Below are 22,354 nucleotides of genomic sequence, written 5' to 3'. Positions count from 1 at the left end.
CAATTCAGTTAGTTTAATTATTAAGATCATGGTCATGATTGTGTTTTTCTTTACCTTTGAGAGATTAGTGGTGTTATTCTTGACATGTTCAAGTTTAGGTCGTTTCTTGAGGTTTGTGGGTTTCTCTTCTTGTTTCTCTTCTTCATCGTCGTCGTCATTCTTGACTTTTCTTCGTCTATTGATCGATTGGTTGATTGAATTGTTTTTGAATGAATAAATCATATAAAAATATATAAGTTACATGTATCAATATTTATTGGATTCCCAAAAATTAATAAGAATTTAGTGCCTTTTTTTAAAAAAAAAGAAAAAAGAAAAAGGTAATAGTAATAGCACTAATTTGCACACACAAAAGACGCGTGATAAAGAAGCGCGTCTTTGCGTGCGAGTGTATAAGTGTATAAGTGTGTGTGTGTGTGATTCTAAAAATAAAAGCATTACTCTTATTCCTTCCTTCCTTCCTTCCTTATTTCCATTTCCATTTTCATTTTTTTACTTGATGGTTCCTTGAGGTCGCTTTGAGATACACACACACACACTCACACTCAACAGACCCGCACACTATACACACTATGCGCAATGTATTTAAATACATATACATACCCAGCGTCTAATGAGAGTGGTGTTTCTGTGGCAGCTGGTGGATGGTCCATGCTGTAACCATTAGCCATAATGGAGGGAATGGTTTTTTTTTAAAAAATAATAATAAATAAATATATATATATATATATATATATAACTATACCAATATGTATATAATATATATATATATATATATATATGAAAGAGGGGGAAAAGATAGAGAGAGAGAGAGAGAGAAAGAAAGGAAGAAAGAGAAAGAGAGAAAATTGAAATTCCAGGGTTTTTAAAAAAATTATATATATATATTATTATTATTATTATTTTCCCTTGTTTTAAAATACAGAAAAAAGTAAGAAGAAAAGAAGATGATGCTGATGATGCTGATGAAAATAAAGAAAGGGCCAAACTTTCTTGCCTTTTGTTGAGTAGTAAAAAAAAAAGAAGAAGAACAAGAGATTACCAAGCAGCTGAAGAGTTTATATATTTTTCAATTGTAAAAAAAAGATAAAGAAGTACAAAAGGCGTGTGAAGAAAAGAAGAAGAAAAAGGCTTTTAATATCAGTTTTTGAATTGAATTGGTTAATGGCATGATTACAGAATTAAACAAAAAACAAAGATGCTCGTAATGCTGAGTGCAATTGAAAAGACTCAAGCCACAAAGCTTATTGCCATAAGTTTATCTACACACTTCTTTGTATCTTTTGGATACACAAGCAAGAGAGAGCAATACACACACACACACTTATTGATATGAAACTAAGTCTCTCTCTCTCTCTCTCTCTTTATTTTGCTCTTATTATTTTTGTTTGTGTGAGTGTATCAAGCATCGTATAGTGTAAGTGTGCGTACAGATCGTATTAAGCCAAGCAAATATTAACATATATAAAAAAAAAACTAAATTATCGGAAAAACTAAAGTGTACAATGAGCGATGACGTGGATTTGTGCAAGGTGCTAAAAAAAAATATCCTGTTGTTTGTTGTTGTTGTCCTTGTTGGCCACATTTCATTCGCTTTATACATTCTGCCACACTACGGACACACACATCATAATAAAAAATAAAAAAAGGGATCTATTATATAGATTTATATACTATAGTATAATTTATGTATAAATATCAATGTACATAAAATTTTAATTAATTATCCAATCAAATCAACCAGAATCAAATCTCAATTCTATAAATGGGAACCAGAGGACTCTCTTTTTTCTCTCTCTTACTATTTCTTATTTGTAGTCCGATCTAAATAAATTTTTTCTGAAAAAAAAAATTAATTATTTTTTTATATAAATATCCCTGTTAAAATTTCACTTGCTTATTTTTTTTTCTTTTATATATATATATGTATAATATCTATGTATTTAATATTTTCGATTCTCATGATCCAATTTTAGACATGAAAAGAAGTTGAATTGGTAAGTCTATTTAAAATCCCCAAGTAGTTATTGTTCGTATATATATATATATATATATATATATATTTTATATGATGTTTGTAATTTGCGTTTGACTCACGTTCTTACGCGCATCTTCGCCGGTGCATTATGCGGGGACGTGGAAATGAAACCACCTTTTTTCCTGATAAAATATATATATATATTTATATACTTTTTAAAAAAAAAAAAAAGTACAAAAAAAACTTACATTTCTTCCAAATGAAATTTGTAGACTTTTCATTTGATAAGTGAAATTTCCAATCGTGATATTTCTTTTTGTTAAATATTGATCAAGGTTGAATGTACATACATATATTGCCTTTTAGAATATCAAAAAAAATGGTAAGAAAAAAAGATTTTAAAAAAGATAATTTGGAAAAGAAATATATAAACACAAGTGTGGGCAATGATTAAAAAAATGCAGCTGAAGAGTTTTGATGTTTTAATTATTATTACCAAGATCACTGAGCAGACACTTGTGTTCAATATATATATTTCTTTTGTCTCAAATGATCTTCATTTATTACACAATTGTGAACATTGAAACTAAATATTATTTTTGTTTTGTTTCAATTTTCTTAGGTTATCATTTTTCTTGACGGGTGGCTTGGATTAGATGTTAGATGTTGTGTATAATTAATTAGTGTATATAAAATTAAAATTTGAAAATAAATAAAAATAAATTTTGCTTCCTCTTTTTCATATTCTTATGAATACAAATAAAAAGGGTTAATTGTGTGGGTGGAATGTGCGTGTGTAAAGATAGATAGATAACTTTACTTGAATAAAATGGCTGACTGAACTACTGACTGAGTACAGGTCTAAATTCTATTTCATAATTTTTTTTTATTAAGAAAATGAAAATGCGTAGAGAGGTTAGTAATTTTTTATTTATATTTATATTTCTATATAAAAAGTGGCATGTTTCTTATATTATGTTATATATATATATATTCATATGAGTGTATACACTGTAAATAACTGCTTATTTTACAACTCAAATAAAAAAAAGATACCACAAGGATTTTAAAGTTTGGGCCAAATATATACATCGACCCACGCCCATTCTTATTAATATACATATATAATATTTGCACGCATGTTATTGACATCTTTTGAAGATCTTTCTCTCTTATATATATAATTTTTTTTTTTACTTATCTATGGTTTTCATATTAAAAAAATAAATCAATAAATACAATGGTCTTTAACAATACATTCGATTCCGCAAACAAATAAAGAAAGAAAGAAAAATGATAGACAGAGAGTAAAACACAAGTTACACCAAACAACAATTAATAATAATAATATTTAAATATTTACTATTTTCAAACTTTCAAGTAACCATTCAGAGAAGCAAGCAATGAATCATATTGAATTTTAGACACTGCTATTATTGTTACTGTTATTGTTTTGCGATTTTTTTTTTAATTAAAAAAAAATCTTTCTTTAGTATTCACAAGTAGAAAAAACAAACAACAATAATAATAATAATAATAATTATAATTATATAATAAAAGAAAATTTGAACTGTAACGGTGTACTGTATATATATTATATAGAAAATATAAAAAAAAGGGGGGGAGACTAGGTGATACTGAACAAATGAGGAGCAAATATCAAAAAGATAAAGAGAGAGAGAGTGTGTGTGTGTGTGAATAGGATATAGAATAATAAAGGGAATCATACAAGCGAGAATAAATAAGTATCAATATAGTGAGGGCATGGAGAGCAGGAGAGATAAAAAAAAAAAGGAATAGAGAAAGAGTAGGAGGTGATAGAGAGGTGGAGGAGGAGAGTTCGATGATGATGATGACAATGGAGTAGTTGTGGTGGTTGGTTGGTGGTTGGTGGTGTTTGGTTTAGCTGAATGATTTACAGCTGTGTTTATACAGCGCCGTCTAAACAAAATAAAATCAAATCAAATAATGAAAAGAAGAAGAGGAGCAAGCCAAAAGAAAATAAAGAAATAAAAAGGGAATCAAAAAAGGAGTGTAGAAGTGGGTGCGTAATATAAAGTATGGTAAATCAGAGAGAATCAAATGATTGAATGAATAACGGTAAAGGTAAGAGTAAGAGTAAGAATAATAATAGTAAAAATAAGAATAAGAATAAGAATAAGAAAATCAAAATCATTAGCATGGTGTCGATGTCGATGTCGATGTTGGCGTTGATTTGGATTCTTTGGGTTGCTTCTTTTCTTGCATACGAATGGCCTGGCGTCTGTTCTGGAACCAGATCTGCACCGTCCTGGGACTCATACCCAGTTGCTGCCCCAGTTCATTCCGCACCTGAGTCGTAGGAAACGATGTTCGCTCAAACACGCGATTCAGGACCTCCAATTGCTTTGCATTGGCTCTCCGCCGTTTTGGTTTGAGGCATTCGTCAACAGAGTCAGGGTTGGTGGGGTCTTCGGGCTCTGAGAAGGAGTAAGAAGATGAGATTGACCGAGAACGAGGCCGGTGGCAGAGATCTTTGGTGAAGCTTTCGGATAATAGTCCTCGAGGCATCGACAGGGATGGCAATGGCAGCAGGTTGTTGTGGTGGATAGACGACGACTTTTGCTGGTGGGTTTGCTCCCATTCTTCTTCAGGCGAGTGGTGGGTGTAGTCAGACGGGCTGTAGTAGGACGAAATACTCGAGGGCGAGAAGGTGATCGATGGAGACAAAAGAGGGCTTTTTGTCGGAGGATCGAGAGGGCAGAGCAGGCTAGCAATGTCCAGAGCTGATGGTCGCCGACTGTGGGTCTGATGAGACGTTGGCTCGTGTCGATTGAGCATACTGTTGACTGAGAGCATGGTTGTTTTATTTTGGTTTTATTTTAAAATACAATAAAATAAAATATAATACAATAGAGTAGTAGATAATAGTAAACAGTAATTATAAAAAATAATAATAAAACGAGTTGCTGTTGCTGGTAGTATCTGTTGTCTTGGTAACGGTAACAATAACGGTGACGGTAGCAGGGACGGTAATAGGAATTGTTGTATTGGTGGTAGTGGTGGTTATTGTTTTTTTCTTAAAAAGAAAAGAAAAAGTAAATTGGTGTGGGTGTATGTTATAAATTGTAGTGCTTGTGGTGTAGTGTGTATTCCCGAGCTGTGATGACGGAAAGAAAGAAAGAGTAAAACGAAGCGGATCGAGACGAATAGGCCTGGTTTTCTTTCCTGCTTTCCTTAACAGACGAGTGTGCGATGAGGAAGAGGAAGAAGGATATCAAAAACGGTGTCTTTTTTTTTTAAGTGGTTTATTAAATGAATTTGCTAATATTTTTTTTAATCTATGATCTTTATCGCAATCACCCGTCATTGTGGAGTGATAGGGTTGCATGATTAATTTGCCACACCAAAAGTAGGAATGCCTTTATGTTTTTCCTTTTTATTAATATTATTAATTTTCTTTTTGGTGCCTTGGTAACTCTTTGGTAGTTGTGATTAACCTCGACCTGGTCCGAGATCAATTTATATACTCTTATTAATGATTTACGCCTACAAGAATTATATTATATTACATTGCATTGCCTTCTTTTTTTTACAATTTCTCTTTGATCTTACGTTACTCTTTATACGTACATTAATTCATTCATACACATGAATTAGTCTTCATCTTGTTATCAGTTTAATCTATTAATCTTACAGCCATTTTACTTTACTTTTTTTTAAAAAAAAATAATAAATAATAATAAATTAATCTATCAAATCACCTCATACAATTTCTACATAATTTATATGAATAAATACGTATTATAAGAATTATAATTTATACTTTTTTTTTCATTTCTTTCTCTCTCTCTCTATTCCTTCTTTAGGTCGCCGAAACAAAGCTAAAGACTTCAAGTGGGCCAATTCTGAGATCCTCGGTTCCCCGCCCTCTAGACATTTAACATCTGATTTTTACCTGTCTTTTTTTTTTTTTTTTTTTTTTTTTGCTTTGCGCACTAACCTCATTGTTCACACAAATATAATATAATATACATAATTTTTATAGATTGTATATATATAAATATAAAGGTATATCAAAAGTGATGGTATTATTAATAATTATAGTACTAGTAATATTATTAGTAGTAGTAGCAGTAGTAGTAGTAGTATTGGAAATAAAATATATTAATAAAGGACCACCACCAATACTAACTGTCGCTACAACCACCTTGTCCCTTCACACAGCAGATCCCTTTTTGTGTGACAAGGTCCATTGGACCGAACCCCAACCTTTTTTATTATATTTTTATATTTTATTTTATTTATTTGATATTTATATCAAATACTTTAATATGTGTTGTTGATGTTGTTGCTGATGGTAAAGTATTATGTGCTTATATTATTAGTGCGGCAAACTTACCAAGAAAAGCTATTTATTTGAGAGTATTAAAAGTAAAATGGCAATAGAAACTAAAAGGACAGGGTTCTTACACACGGTTGTCTGATTGGATAAATTAAAAGGAAATATCTGTGTCTCAACAACTTCGCAGAATATAATATTTTCACCGTTATTAATTTTTTTATATATATATTTTCATTTAGAAAATAACAATAATAATACAATAATCTTTTTTTTTTCTTTTATTAATATTATTGATAAATAGTCTCCTTTTTCTGACTAAAAGTTACGTATAAAATACTCAATAATTTATGCATTGATATGTGTACATGTACATGTGCGCGCGAACGAGCGAGCGAGCGTGTGTTTGTCTTGATGCCTCTGTAAAATAACGACAAAAAAATCAAAAAAAAAAGTGCTATATTTTTATAGGTGACATCAAAATTAAAGAATAAAAAATAACTCTCTGTTTCAAATTTGTATATATATAGAGGATAAGCAATATGGTTGCCACGATACAACACACGACAACCGGTTATTAAAGTTTTCTTTATTTTTATTATTCTTGAAAGAATCTCTAGAGTACAATTGCCCTTTTTTTATTTCTTTATTTGGTGGTGGTTAGTAGTAAAGGAGTATAATTGGCCAAAAGCTAAAATAATAATAAGTATTTATTATTACTATCATTATTATCTTTGCGTTAATCTTCACGACTGATCATACCTTTTATACACACAGACACAGACACAGATACACACACACACACGTATATATATATATATATTCGATTAACAGATGTGTGTTACGTCCCATTTTTTCTTTCTCCTTTTTTTTGATATTATTAATTCATGGTCTTTTTTTTTTAATATTTATTTATTATTATTATTCTGTGCTTGAAATACATGACACTTTCTTATATACACGCACGCACGCATTTATGTATACACATATTCATTTTATTAACCATAGCAACGGTTGTCACAACAATAGAAAATAAAATTAAAAGGTCACATACATTTTTTTTTTGCTTTTTTTTCTGTTTCCATAGTAATATTTAGCATGTTTTCCATGACAACCACAAGCTTAAATTCATTTTAGATTTTTCTTTTTTTTTAAAAAAAAAAAAGTATAGAAAATATTATCAAGTCACCTCTTTATTTTTCATTTAATTATTCATTTATTCACTTTGAAATAAATAGAGAAAGAAAAATCAGAGTAAGAAAAAAAAAACATCTTGTTCTTTTTTTTTATAACAAAAGAAAAAGGAAAATGTTCAACAGGTGCATGTTTGTAGATGTTTGTAGATGTGTGTTCAAAATCATAAAGTTTTTTTTTTTAGTTTGAATTGACTTGGCTTGGTTGGTTTGTTAAGAAATCTGATGACTTGGGCTTGTGTACTGTAGCAACTGTACGCATAATTACAAGGTCAAGTCTTGATTTGTGTGTAGTGGAGATTCACCATTATAGGCTACATTGTGCGGGATTCCACCTCTGGCTGTTTGTGTACCTTTCTCTCCCTCTACACACACACAGAGAGAGAGAGAAATACACAGTCCATATTTCTCTCCTTTCCCTCTCTCTCTCTCTCTTGCTCTTTAAAGATAACAGTCCTTTGTTGATTCCATTCAAACATACCTTGATTTCCAAAATATCCTTATTTTCTTACTCTAATTATTTTGAAACTTTATTACAACATGATATATCCAATAGATATATATTTATTTGGTACGCTTCTTTAACAAGAAGAACAAAAACCACAATAATATTTTGTACATCTTTCTTTGGTTGGTTGGCTGTCTCTTTCTTTCTTTGCCCTGGAATTTTTAGTTTCTCTCACTCATTCTCTTTTTTATGATGTTTTTTTTCTTTCTTTTGTCAAGATTACAAAAGCCAATAAATTTCATTGGTGACCCAAGAGCTTGGTTTGATGGTCTTAAAGTCTAAATTGTAACAATAATATATATTATTATTATCTTTCTCTCTTTTTTTCCTTACACACCATTGTACAATATAAAGATTATCCGATTGATAATTAAGAGAGAAAATTAAACAAGAAACTCTATTTCCTTTCTCATTATGACAAGCCATGACTGTTACTGTTACCGTTACTGTTACTAATTGAACCCAATGACAAAAACAACATGAATTGCAAAACCGGGCGTTTTTATTTTGATTTTATTTATAATTATAATAATACCAAGTACAAGTACAAGTATAGGTGCAAGAACAAGGATAAGGACAAAGGACAAGGACATCAAACACCAATAATATAGTAGAGTATAATATATCTGACATTTTTTTCCCATACAAAAAAAAAGTGATTTAAATTACCCGTAGATTGCCTTTCTTAATCTTTCTTTTATTTTTCGTTCTTTAAACTCACGCCATTTATTCAATATGAAATAACCCAAAAAAAACGCTCCCACAAGAAAGATAAATCATCCCTTGTGGATCAATAGAGGGTCACAAATAACGTGTCCTCACTATCACACGCCCATCTCCTTGAAACCTTGATCGTATCTCTCTCTCTCTCTACTCTTTCTCTTACTATATATTTCCACCAATAGACAAGCTCGTCCTTTACTAGACATAATTAGATCAATCAATCAATCAATCAATTATTTTTTTAATAAAAAACACACACACATATATATATATATTCTTTCTTTCTTTTTTCTTATTATTTAATATATTTATATATGTTTATATATGAATAGATAGATATATGAATAAATATATATCATTGTCTATTCCCTTTGTAAATATCTTTCTTCTTCTTCTTCATATCTCTACAGAAAATGTACAAAAAGAAAGAGGGAACGGACGGTTGCAATCAAATTATGCTCAATCTTCGTAGCCAGCAGGGGGGTTGCGTGCACGGTTAGGAACTATATATGTATATAGTTATGTGTTGATGTCGTAGGTGCGTGTATGCAGATATATAAATGCATGTGTTGTAGCAGGATTTCATAACGGTTTCGTAAAATTTTCGTAAAAGTTTCGTAAAATTTCGTATGCGTATTTATGTGTGTACGTGTGCGTAGATAATATATAAAATTGACAAGTTATTTAATATCAGTTTCTTGACTCTCCAATTGCCTAGAAAATTAACTATTTTTTCTTTCTTTCTTTCTTTATTCTCCCTCCATATACTTATTGTCTACTCATTCATTCATTTTACTCGTCTATTATGTGTATATACACATAAGAAATCAATGAATTTTAAACGTACGGGGGTATGTGATTGGAAGACGCTCAACACCCTTGAAGCCAAAGTATTCACGGCGGATGGTAGGCACAGTCCAAACCATCAATGGGCCTATAAAACATTCAACAATCGCGTCAGTTGGTCGTTATCATTCCCTTCTTATTTCTTATTTTTGTAAATTACATTAGCTTTTACACATTAACAGACCACAAATTATGTGAATGAATTGCATTTACAAATCGTGCGTAAATTTTAATTATAAAATAATTTTATTTTATTTTTCTCTACAAATTTTTATTTTTATATCTAAAAAAAAACGCACCAGCAGAGCCAATGACGAATGACCAGAAGATGACAGGTCTCTCGAGAGCGAAACGGTGAACAGATCCCAACATAATGTAATAAAGGTTAAAGAAGTTCCCAAAAAAAATTAGAAAATTAGAGGTTTGTTGCAGTCGCGCCAATAAAAATAAAATAAAAAAATAATGACTTGTTTTGTCCTTTTTGGTGAGGGAGGGGGGGGGGGGGTGGAGGTAATTAAATTGTTTTTTCTCTCTCTCTCTATTGCATTCTGAGTTTATAAAATTTATATACATAAAAAAAAATTGAAAATATGGTCGGACAATTAATTATTTTGCTTAAATTTTATTGCTGACGTCGTCCCTGAACCGATTTGATGGAATCGAAAGCAGATTCACTACTGTTTAATTTATTTTTATATATATATATATTTTTAAAAAAATCTAATATATAAAAGAAACACACATTTATATATATATATATATATACATATACACATCTCATCTTACTACAATTATCAAAGTAAAATAAAAATAAAACATGTCAATTGTAACAGTTATTGTCAGCACATCTGAGAATATCGAATCCGAAAGACGATTTGACAAGGGTTTGACACTTCTTGACCTCAAGGTTAGATTCTATATCAAATATTTTTTTATACATCATCCTATATTTTCAGGACAAAGAGAGAAAGGACATGCTTCTTTTAAAAATGTACATGCATTACATACATCTAAACATCATTATCTATAATACGATAGTGCAAACTTGAACCAATCACCGGAATTCCCGCTGGTACCCAGAAAATCGAGCTCTTTAGAGGAAACAACCTCATCGGACCACTTGATGATGATGATCGCATGCTGGGCTCATATCCCGTTGAAAATTACATGCGCCTTCACGTAAGTTTTTCTTATACCCTGTAATAAGGAAATGGTCCAAATAAAATAAAATAAAATTAATTTACATTATATATTATATTACATAACATTGATTTTATCAATCAATGCAACCATGATATTTAAACAATTGTTTTTGTGTACTTATACATAAATGTATATATATATATTAATTGAATTAGATTACGGATTTGAATCCTCATCGTGTCAAGAACCAATTTACAGACGTTTCACTAGTAGAAAAATTTGAATTGACCGAGGAAGAATATGCAAATCGTAACGGTAAATGTCAATACCAAGAGTACATTGTCACCCATATATATATATATATATATATATTATTTTCATTTATTTATGCATATGCGTATATATGCTTTTATTAGATAGTGTGCGTGCCTTTAAGGAACGTAATAAACTAGGTCGCTTCTCTAAAGAGGCATTGGAAGATATGGCAGAGCTTGAACGCCAAAATAATGAAGCAGCCATGAAAATCAAGGTCGGAGAAAGATGTGAGATCCAGATGGGTGAAGATTCCACCATCAAAAGAAGAGGCTGGGTTCGTTTCCTCGGTAAGAACCATAATTAGAATAAGAATAAAAAGTATATGCGTGTGTTTGTATAATATAATAATCTTTTTATATGTATATATATATGTATATAAAAGGCACAACTGAATTTCAGCCTGGATTGTGGGTAGGTGTTCAGTATGACGAACCTCTCGGAAAAAACGATGGTAGTGTTCAGGGCGAACGCTACTTCCTTTGTCCACCAAAGTGTGGAGGTTTTGTTAGACCGAACAAGGTGGTTACAGGTGATTTTCCCGAGGAGGATATCTTAATGTCAGAAGAAGAAGATGATGATTTGGAAGAGATGTAGATAAAAACCAAAATTACAATAATTTTGGGCCCTTTTTTTTTTCTTTTTCTTTCTCTACAATTGTATATCCTGTAACAATTACTCAATCTAATCTAATCGAATCAATCAAGTAATTATATTAAGAATAAAAGATTATACCACTTCAAACGATCAAGGAAATAATCAAGATACTTACTTGCTTACCTTATTCATTTGGACTAATAAAAAGCATAATATAAAGAACAAAGATATAAAATATATTGCCGTGGGCACAAAAATTATGCACTTGTGGCAAAATGCGCAGTCACAACAGTCCGCGTTCCTCTCTTTGATTCAAAAACTTTTATTTTATTTTTATTTCATTTTTTTTTACATGTACTTAATAAGTTTCTTGTACAAATGCAGTCTTTAGAAACCACTGTAAGTTTTTGATAGACAATAATGAGCAATTGACAATTTTATTAGTACTTTAGAAGATATATATGAGTATATACATACACACTTTGTGCTTATTTGTATATGTGTATGTATATATGTGTACATTTGCATATGTCTCTGTTTCTAAATTTGAAACAACCTTTTATTTTCCATTAGACCGATCGCATGGACTCACCTCCCAAAGACACTCCTCACATTGATGAAGCCGGCAATTTAGACTCTGAGAAACTCCCTGCCGAAATTCCTACTAAGCAACCGTAAGACTTTGAACCGAGATAATTAAACATGACAGTAGTAAACTCACCAACTGGTTTCGAATGACTTGGCAGATTAGGCAAATTTGATCAGAGTAGATTAACGTAAGAATTATTGTCGTTATTGCTATTATTATTTGAAGATAAAATGATGATGATGAAAAAGAAGAGTAGATTGATAACCTGATAAGATTTTAATCATATATATATATATATATATATATTACTTTTATCAGTAAACCTCGAGGAGATAAAAAATCACACAGCAGCGATGTCGAAGCAGGCGAAGAAGAAAATAACGAAGAAGAAGAAGAAGAAGAATTGGACGAGTTTGGAAGAGTAAAGCGTCGTAGACATAAATTTACATCAGAACGTAAAGACACCGAAGATGGCGAATACGATGGAGAAGAAGACGACCGAAGACACACTAGAGGAGATTACGGACATGATTCTGGCAGTGATGGTGAAGGCCGCCCCAGACGTTACCAATCAAGCCATCATAGCCACCATAGTCAACAGCAACAACAGCACCATCAACAACAGCACCACAGCCACCACCGCAGACGACGATCTTCATCACCACGACGTAGATATACTCCAAGATCCAGACACTCGGATTCTGAGGATGAAAAGGATCATGACCGTTCAAGACGAAGACGAAGATCGAGCCATGGTTACAGAGGACACAGCCCAGATGCAAGAGATGTAAATATTTATAAATATATATATTTTCTATTATTATTATTATTATTACTTTCTCTTTATATTATCTTCTTTATGTGGTATATAGATAATATAAATGTAGTTTAGTATAGTGTATGGGTGTATATTAAAAATGTTCTTCTTTTTCTATAATTACTACTACTACTACTATTCTTATTCTTATTTGTGTTCTTTCTTGTGTTTTGTATTTAATATTAATAGCCCTATGCTGCTGCTGCACGTTATATTGATACTGAATTCTTTCCCACAAAGATTTATGTGGGTGATCTTGAACGGGTTTCCAGAGATGAACTTGAACAGGCATTTTCACGGTTTGGACCTATTCGACAAGTCAGAATGGTTGATGGCAAAGAGTGAGTAATTTATATGCTATGAGTGCAAAATTGAGTATCTTGTTTCTTGTTTAATTAACCACCAACCAATTATGTTTCTTTTTGTACCTCTTTCTCTCTATGTGTGCGTGCGTGGATTTGGCTGTTGTTGTTTTTCATATTATTGATACTTTTAGATATGGATTTATTACTTACGAGGACAAGCCAAGTGCACTTGCTGCTATTCAGAGTATGCATGGTGCATTGTTGGGTACACGTCGCATTAAAGGTGAGTTAAGACTGATTTTGTATAGCAAAGGTAATTGAAATCCATTCTTATTAACAATTAAACTTAGTCAATCGTGCAAAGATACCAGAGAGAAACAGAGTTGGATTTGGAAATGTACCTTGGACAGATGAAGGTAATTTTAATGAATTAATGAATTATATGTATATCTATAATTTTTAGGTTTTCTTTTCTGTTTACATTATTGCACCATTTCATTAATGAATGAATGAACATTTTCTTACTTATTTATTTGCAGACGGTGCATTAGCAAAGGAAGAAATGCAGAGCTACTCTGCAAGTAGGGATATTTCACCCATTACAAAGCCTGGTAAGAATTAGAAATAGAAACGCTTTATTAGGCTTTTATTCTCCTTTACTAATTACATTGGTCATTTCACACTAAATCAATAAAGATCCCCGGGATATTTGTCCTGTACCTGGAAGAAGAGCCTTGACAACCTATGACGATCTATAAAAGCCACATCAATTAACCAACACAACCAAAACCAACAAACCAACCACACCAAATTTTACAAAGCAAGAAAAGAAAAAACACACCTACAAAAAGAAAAAGAACCAAAACAAGAAAACAGCAACGCAACGCAACGCAACGCAAGGCAACAACGAAATAATAATAGTAATAATAAGTACTCGGCGGATTGTAGAGCGCAAATATTGTTTTTTTTTGCTTTTCTTGTTTTCATCTGTACAAAAGAATAATCATGTTAGAAAGGCATCCAAAAAACCCATTTTTTTTTATATCTTTTTTCTTTTCTAACAAACGAAGATGATAAAGAAGAAAATAAAGGGGAAAATCATATATAAAATACATGCAACTATTGAAAGAAAGTGATATACACATATTATATTATTTTTTATAAACATAAAACCAAAACCAAAACCAAAACCAAAAACAAGACTTTACATTGCATTGCATTTACATTGAAATTGTAATATTACTAATAAACTCATATCTAATATATATATATATATATATATATATATACACTATATATACATTTTTCTCTATGAATCTGTCTCTATTTGCTAGTGTCTTTTGAATTAAATTATTATATTTTATATATTAAAAAAAGGGGGGCGGAGGATAAAGGTGTGTGACGTAGCTGACGTCTTTTCACATACAGCGAAAAATCTTCGTAAGTCCCAAAGAAGGACTTGTACAGTTGAGTCAATCCAGTTATTACAACAACTGCATCATGTAGGTTTATTTCTTATATATATATATTTATATATATTTATATACATGTACACGTCAATGCACACGCACATATTTTATTTTTATTACTACTATTATTTTTAAAAAGAGTGTTATAAAAAGAAGTGTTTGATTAACACAAGAAAAAGAAAAAGAAAAGAAATTGACATATAAAAAGAGAAAAGAGTAGTAAAGCTTTAAGTGTACCTCAAGTATATATCTATAGATAAAGAAAGTAAAGTAAATTTGATTTTTAATTACGCGAAAGTAACAATGTAAACACAAACAGGGCAATCTCCAGATCTCGTTCGTCTAGATCGCCTTCTCCTGCCCGTCGTCGTCGTTCGCCTGCGTATAGCCGCTCGCCTAGCCGCTCACGCTCACCCTCACGCTCACCCTCACGTTCACGCTCACGTTCGCCTAGACGACGAAGCTATTCGCGTTCTTCCCGCGCAGGCAGAGACCGTTCTTTGTCGCCAGTTCGCGCTCGTTCTCGCAGCCCAGTAGCTGCAGCAAAAGGCAATGGTGTGCTTGTCATGAACTTGACGCGCAATGTTACATCTGAGCATGTGAGAGAGATCTTCTCTCAATATGGCACAATTGTCGAGCTCGAATTTCCTTTCAACAAGCGATGTAAGACAATTAATGATTTAGCGATTAAAATCACAATTAGTATTTTATTATTAATTATATCATTTTTACAAAATAAGATATATTCTAACAAATTTCTTGCTCATTCCAAATATATGTGTCCATTTGTACATAATATTCTCTATATATTAGTGAATGCCAACAGTGGTAAAGCATATGTGTACTTTGAAACTGATGAGGAAGCAAAAAAGGCCATTAGCCACATGGATGGAGTAAGCTCTCAAATAATTATAATGATTATAGTAAAGGGTGAAAGTTGTAAAAAGGCTGACAATATATATATATATATATATATATTCTTCTATTTTTTTTTCTTTGCTTTGATTTGCTTTGGCATTATTAGGGACAATTGGACGGTAAACATTTAACATGCGAGGTTGCTCCTGTCCGCTTGCCTTCTCCACCTCCAGCTCCACGACGCAGAGCAGCATCTCCTGTCAATCGTAGAGGTTAGACTAGAAAAAACAAACAAACGTGATTGTGTATATATTTCTGTGTGGATCTGTGTGTGTGTGTGTGTGTGTGTGTGTAGTGAATATATATATATATATATATATAATTAGATACTTAAACCTATTAATGGAAAAAAAGGAAGATGAAAAGGATGTTCTTATGATTATATGGAAAACCATATCAAATAATAATAATAATAATAATAATTCTTTTGCTAGGTCGTTATTCATCACCACCTCCTAGACGTCGCGGAGGAGCTCCTCGTGTAGATAGTTACATTGGTAGTGGAAGAAGATTTTCTCGCAGCAGATCTCGCAGCCGATCTCCTGTTCGTCGCGGAAGACGCTATTCTTATTCTCGTAGCAGATCTCCCAGAAGCTACTCACGAAGCAGGAGTTATTCGGGTAGCAGAAGCAGAAGCTATGATAGTTACTCTAGTGGAAGAAGCGACAGTCCTAGACGAGGACGCGGTAGAAGCATGAGCAGATCTCCTTCTAGAAGTAAAAGCAGAGACCGAGGAAGAGGAAGACGTTGAAATTGATTGAGAAAAAAAAATACTATTACTATCATTATTACTATTGTTTTCTTTTTCTTTCTTTTTTCTTTATATATTTTCTTTTCTCCATTTACTCATTTTTCCCTATTCATTCTTTTCACTCATTTATTCACTCATTTGCTTCACTTCATTATTAATTTGTGTGCTTGTGCTTGTGCTTGTTTGTAAATGATGTTAGAATGTTGTCCTGTTTTCGACTTCTACTTTCTTCCTATTTTCTTTCCTGTTTCTTGCTCAATTTTATTTTCTTACCCACCTTTTTACTTAATAAGGGAAAAAATAATTCACCCTTGTTGTAACAATTTGTCTCTTTATATTTCTTTGTCAGTTTTATATCTGTTACTTTATCTTTCTTTCTCCACTCTTTCGCTCCTTCACTCCCTCCTCCCTTATTTCCTATTCACTTTTTCTTTACATTTCAACAACAACATCACCAGCAAAAAAAAAAACTAAAAGAATGAAAGAATGAAAGAATGAAAGAAAAGAAAATAAAAAATAAAAAATAAAGAATAGGAAAGCAAGAAAACAAATATATACTTATATTTACAAAAAGTAAATTTTGATAGATTGAGCAATATAACTGTGTTAAAAATGCATATATATATATATGTATATATATATAAAATTCTTCTTTCTATATATTTTAAGCCAAGTATGTTGAAAGGCGTTCGACTACATGAGACATGGAAGGTCTCTAAAAGAAGACAATAGAAAATAATGATATTAATAAAGAAAGAAGGAAGGAAAACCAAGCTGATGTGATAGTACTGTATATAAAATAAATGTAAGATATTTACCACACTAGGATTTCCTTCCCACATTTCTGTCACTAAGATCAATAGATTTCGAGGATAGACAGATACGAGTCTAGAAACTGGTGGCCGTTTGTCGTATTGTTTAACCTGGACATATAGTGCATGTTCAGACATGTCTATGAAAAGTATATAGATATATTAGATTTTAATAATCATAAAAAATAATAATAGCTCGCCTTGATATGGGTATCCATGAGCTCCCCATGTAAGAATCTCCCAGAATATCAGTCCGCATGCATAAACCTATAATTCAACAAAACAAGAGAAAATGAATAAGCCCTGTTCTGTGGATATTATATATATATATATAACTGTATACTTGCGTCAACCTAATATAAAATATGGGCATTTATTGAGTTTATTGTACAAAAGTACCAATCTACACACGACTTACTTTTTCTGTATAACTAGGCTTTATACTCCAAAACTCTGGTGCTAATTTATCAAGAAAAATAATATAATATAAATAAAATCTGGTTTAAAGACCTTTTTTTTTTTTAAAAAAAAAGCATGTAATGTACCTTGCCTAGAATGAGTTTTTATGAGTATATGCCCGCACACACACAAACAGATATATATATATATATGTAAAAGCAAGAAAATAATATTGATTGATTGGCGTCTACATTTTTTCTTTAAATCTTACCAGTTTGGAGTACCACACTGAGTATGCATAACTGCTCCAGCTTTTGGACGAATACGAGCCAAACCAAAGTCATTAACTTTTGCCCTGTCATCTTTTGAGATCTAATTTGGATAATAAACACACACGCTTATATGTATCAATATCTGCTTTTATAAAAGTTGCTGGATTGTTGGTTACTCACCAATATGTTCATTGATTTTAAATCCTAAATCAAAAGAACAAACCATGTATTTAATAATTAATATTACTAGTAGTAGTGGTGATGGTAACAGTATTTATGTATATTATGCAACTGTGCTCCCTTACTCTGTGAATTATGGATGGTCTACAGATAAATAATAAAAGTATTAAAGAAAAAAAAACGAAATTTAAACAGACGCATATATATATCGGTAATTTACCTTCTTGTATGTAAATATGAAACCCCAAGTGCAATATCATACATGTACATTACCTTGTAATGGTAAATGTATCAGCTTTAGTACTGTTGTTGCTGTTGCTGTTTTTTTTTGTCTTTATGTTGATCTATGCTTTCTTTTTTCTCTATTGGTTTGTCTGTAGCTTACTTGCTGGGCAAAACTAGGTTTCTTGTATTTTCTAATGACATCAAATAGATCACCCTTTTCACATATTTCGGTTATAATAGACAAGTGGCGTGGATTTGTACAGACTCCAATAAACTTGATTACATTTTCATGCCGAAGTTGTCTGTGATAATAAGAAATTGAATACATAAATACTTATATATATATCTCTTGTTAAATTTGAGAATAGAATCTTACTTGAGTACATTGACTTCGTGTTTGACTTCAGCCAAGTCCATTGCACTAAAATGTGCCAATCTTAATTCACCAATAGCAACATCTTCCTATTTTACGTATACATATCATTTTTTGTTATTTAGCCTTTTTTCTAACATGTAATTATCGCATTGAATTTCTTTCTTTCTTTACCCCTTTATAGACGCCTATTAAAATTAGTATTATTGAATAAACGGATTATTGTAAGCATACTGTCAATTTAAATATTCTTCTTCCTTTCTTATATATATATATGTATCATTTTACCTTTGAAACAATCCTTGAACCCCCCACTACCCAACTTGTCTCCTATAGTGAGATCCTTGTATGCTATATCGAACCCGGGTGCGCTGTCATCCAAAAACAATGCTGTAAATTCTCGTGAGTTGAGTTCTAGTCGTTCCTCTTGAACCGTCTGAGGTAAGCTTTCTGGTAGGACTGAGCATATTAATTTTGGTGTTGAAGGAGCTGGAATAGGGCTTGTGTTTTGCTTCTACATAAAACAGTATGTATGTATATATTTATTATTATTTGAAATGATTTTACTAAAGAAAATATGCAAATTCATGTTATTTGAACCAAAAAAAAACTCTTACCCAGAACATTATGTTACTAATCAATTCTGATTTAGTTCCTTCTGTAGGTAGACCTATTCTCATTGATATTATTATTGCTACGCTTTTAAGGATATGATATAGAAAGGCTATTAATGTAGGTTATAAGCACCTCTCTCTTGACAGAACTCAATAACTTCTGCCAATAACATCTTATTGAGATCACCCTGGCTCAGAGACTATGTTATTGATAATAATAAAGCACAATACACGTTTTACTTGATGTAAGTTTTTACGCATACAATAGAAATAAGTATTATCATTATTATTTTACAAACTTCAAGAGAATCATCGACATGTCTATTGATTGTTTGAAAAACCATGGTTGTCCGTATCAATTTTCTTTTGGTTGATTAAATGATATATTTGCTCTTCTTCTTCTTAGTATTACTATGTGGAATGATTTTTTAAAAAATAAAAAACACCTTCTCAAAAAGGATACGAACAGAGAGAAAAGGTAAAACAATAAAAAAAATAAAAAAAGCAATTTGATTTGATTTGATTCACAACAGATTTCCTATATTGATAGATCCAACCAAAGAGTCAAGGGATATAATCACATGAGATGTACAAATGCCACTCATCCTGCGTTGCTATACGTCCCATGCTCTCTTCCCAAATAATAACAGGCATAACAATCGTAATAGAAATCTTTGTTCAAAAGGAGAGAGAAAAAAAATAGTATTTCTCTCTCTTTATGTATTCTTTTTTATGGCTGTTATTTAGCACAATTTCTTGTGACATTTTATTAGATAAAATAGTGAAATAAAGCGCCACTTATCACAGGTTTAGTTTGTGTACAAAAAAAAACATACAAAATGTAACCAGTTATTTTGATCAGCCTTTCTCTCATATATATATATATACTTAACACCTAATTGTTCTATTCTTTCATTTATCGCTGTGTGTATGTGTAATTTCCCGAATATAACTACATAAATAACCATAAAAGAATCGTTGTTTTTCACAATCCTTCTTTTGTGGGTGGGTCGATGTCATATTCATTCCAAAGTAACAAGCATATACCAATTGTCCATTCCACAGGCACATGAGTCTGCTCATCTATTAAAGGAAACCCACAAAATAGTAATAAAGAAAAGAAGAAGGATAAAGAGAACAAATTGCAAGGTACTAGAATTATCATGATTACTAAGAATTTGCCTTACTTGTTGAATAGTCGTCATATTTTCTTCCTTTCTTCTTCTCTTCTTCTTTCAATCCACTGACACAAATGACGCACTACAGCATAAGTGAGCAACATGAACTCTAACTTGACTTGATTTGACTTGTTGTTTTTGCCACATGTTCTCAATATACTTAACCACCGGGTATTATAAGCACTAGTATACATGTACGAGTAAATCATAAAGTAATACACATGTAGAGATATGTAGATATAAAGACCCCATGGCAATAAATCAATAAATTTGTATTTGTATATATATACAACCTATTATTATTATTATAAAATCAAAGTGCATTTTCTTTCTGGATTATATCCGTTTGCGGTTTGCTTTCTCTCTAGCATTTGGCTTAACTAACAAAGCTTTTTAATACAGAAGCCCCCGCACACGCAAGCACAATATCAACCGACTAACTAACCAACAATGTACAACCTCAGAACCTAAAGTTTATTTCTTTCCACAGTTTCTTTATGCAATGCTGCAAAGACATTTGTTCTTAAATGCATCATATAGTTGCCAATGTTCAATAAGGATTCAGATATTATAATTCGTTTATTTATTCTATTTTGAAATAAAGTAACAAGATTCAACTTCTTTCTTTTGTTTAATTGAGTCCAATGTGATCACATGTCTTTAATCTAAATTAAAATCAAACAAAGTACTTAAGCTGTGTATATATTTATATATTATTTTCAGAGTAATCATTACGTTGTTTTTGCATCTCATTCCAAGAGATCATCTTATGCACTGCAAAACATAATTGTACATAAAGTTTCCCCCCTCCCTTCCCCATCTTTTTAGTTTATTCTAATTGAAAATGATGTCAATGACTAATGTCTCGATTGAAAGATTCACTTGAGTAAATGAATAGCTTGCCTCCTTTGATCTCATTGCATATATAAATATATAAATATATTTATTTACTATGTGTAGTGTGTAATTTGTAGGACTAGTTTTAATGGTTGCCTTGTCAAAAATGCTACAAGGTTTTTACCCCAGCCTTGATGAATAAACCCAATTTTCAAACAAACAAAAACAAAAGCATGATTACCACATAACTTTCTCCTCCTTCTTTCCTTCCTTTCTTTCTTTTATACTTTATTATTTTGAATTTGAATTTGAATTTGATTTTTTCTTAAGATGATGATGGGTGCATTTCAATAATATACCTCAAGCTATCAAATATGATGGACCTTTTGACTCTTTTTTCTTTCTTTTATTCAATAACCAGCTCTTCATTAAATGTATATATCTATAATATTAGAAAAGAAAGAAGAAAACCCAAAGCCAAAACCAAAGCTAAAGTTAAAGCCAAAACTAAAACTAAGACTTGAAAAAAAATACCCCCAAAAACCCAAAACCCAAAACCCAAAAAATAAAGAACGGTTATGAGGAGAAGAAGAACTAGTGATTTATTCTTTGCTTAATGAGTCTAAACTAACACCAACTCCTTACAAGATATATACTTGTAATATAAGTAAATTTGTATTGTAGCGTAATGTCGCATAATTGTTCTATTTGCTTTTTTGTTTGCTTATCTGTTTGTTTGTTTGTTTTTTCTAGTCAATAAAATTCCTAGGCATTAATTCTTTCTCTCCGATGTAATACTTGTAGTATTAAAATTAGGGTTATTTACAGTAGTTTGGATCAAGTTATGTATGCATGTATTATTGAGAAGTAATGTCATGGCTGACTGATATAATAAAGCTAGGGTTATTCAAGTACTATTGTGGTGATACACCACGCATATACTAATAGCCAAGTAACGAAGTACACAACTATGATATAGTTACCCTGGAAGAGG

At 31.4% G+C, this 22,354-nt stretch overlaps 5 protein-coding genes across 5 annotated transcripts; 2 read left to right on the top strand and 3 right to left on the bottom strand.

Annotated features, from left to right (window-relative positions):
- Positions 1 to 4,198: 4,198 nt before the first annotated feature.
- PHYBLDRAFT_95167 (Homeodomain-like DNA binding domain-containing transcription factor) lies at positions 4,199 to 4,393 on the bottom strand (the record flags this gene model as incomplete). Its single annotated transcript, XM_018443884.1, has 1 exon — positions 4,199 to 4,393. A coding segment is annotated over one exon (195 nt), but the record flags the coding sequence as incomplete, so codon positions are not given.
- A 4,527-nt stretch (positions 4,394 to 8,920) lies between these two features.
- Positions 8,921 to 10,036, bottom strand: N19M (NADH-ubiquinone oxidoreductase subunit NI9M). The gene is made up of 3 exons (XM_018434270.1): positions 9,869 to 10,036; positions 9,571 to 9,657; positions 8,921 to 9,226 (listed from the first exon to the last, which is right to left on the bottom strand). The coding sequence occupies exons 1-3, from the start codon at positions 9,939 to 9,941 to the stop codon at positions 9,183 to 9,185; spliced, it is 204 nt and encodes a 67-aa protein (XP_018283469.1). The 5' UTR covers positions 9,942 to 10,036; the 3' UTR covers positions 8,921 to 9,182.
- Positions 10,037 to 10,386: 350 nt separating this feature from the next.
- Positions 10,387 to 11,621, top strand: PHYBLDRAFT_120120 (hypothetical protein; the record flags this gene model as incomplete). Its single annotated transcript, XM_018428728.1, has 5 exons — positions 10,387 to 10,476; positions 10,608 to 10,748; positions 10,928 to 11,027; positions 11,129 to 11,314; positions 11,410 to 11,621. 5 exons carry the CDS (start codon positions 10,387 to 10,389, stop codon positions 11,619 to 11,621), a joined length of 729 nt encoding a protein of 242 aa, XP_018283468.1.
- Positions 11,622 to 11,999: 378 nt separating this feature from the next.
- Positions 12,000 to 17,010, top strand: PHYBLDRAFT_189587 (hypothetical protein; the record flags this gene model as incomplete). The annotated part of the gene is made up of 13 exons (XM_018439680.1): positions 12,000 to 12,020; positions 12,195 to 12,295; positions 12,529 to 12,997; positions 13,217 to 13,368; positions 13,524 to 13,615; positions 13,683 to 13,748; positions 13,872 to 13,943; positions 14,710 to 14,726; positions 15,058 to 15,071; positions 15,121 to 15,464; positions 15,628 to 15,694; positions 15,826 to 15,931; positions 16,154 to 17,010. 12 exons carry the CDS (start codon positions 12,000 to 12,002, stop codon positions 15,848 to 15,850), a joined length of 1,440 nt encoding a protein of 479 aa, XP_018283467.1. The 3' UTR covers positions 15,851 to 15,931; positions 16,154 to 17,010.
- A 124-nt stretch (positions 17,011 to 17,134) lies between these two features.
- PHYBLDRAFT_176193 (hypothetical protein) lies at positions 17,135 to 19,664 on the bottom strand (the record flags this gene model as incomplete). The annotated part of the gene is made up of 16 exons (XM_018437683.1): positions 17,135 to 17,185; positions 17,289 to 17,422; positions 17,626 to 17,635; positions 17,701 to 17,741; positions 17,828 to 17,832; positions 17,953 to 18,053; positions 18,134 to 18,157; positions 18,259 to 18,277; positions 18,354 to 18,406; positions 18,519 to 18,660; positions 18,735 to 18,820; positions 18,906 to 18,919; positions 19,020 to 19,245; positions 19,349 to 19,401; positions 19,479 to 19,545; positions 19,641 to 19,664. The coding sequence occupies 16 exons, from the start codon at positions 19,662 to 19,664 to the stop codon at positions 17,135 to 17,137; spliced, it is 1,050 nt and encodes a 349-aa protein (XP_018283466.1).
- Positions 19,665 to 22,354: the final 2,690 nt, after the last annotated feature.

The sequence above is a fragment of the Phycomyces blakesleeanus genome (assembly GCF_001638985.1).
Source record: "Phycomyces blakesleeanus NRRL 1555(-) unplaced genomic scaffold PHYBLscaffold_45, whole genome shotgun sequence".
In the NCBI taxonomy this organism is placed as follows: Eukaryota; Fungi; Mucoromycota; class Mucoromycetes; order Mucorales; family Phycomycetaceae; genus Phycomyces; species Phycomyces blakesleeanus.
The sequence above is the reverse complement of the archived record's forward strand: the minus strand, read 5'-3'. Positions and strand labels throughout refer to the sequence as shown.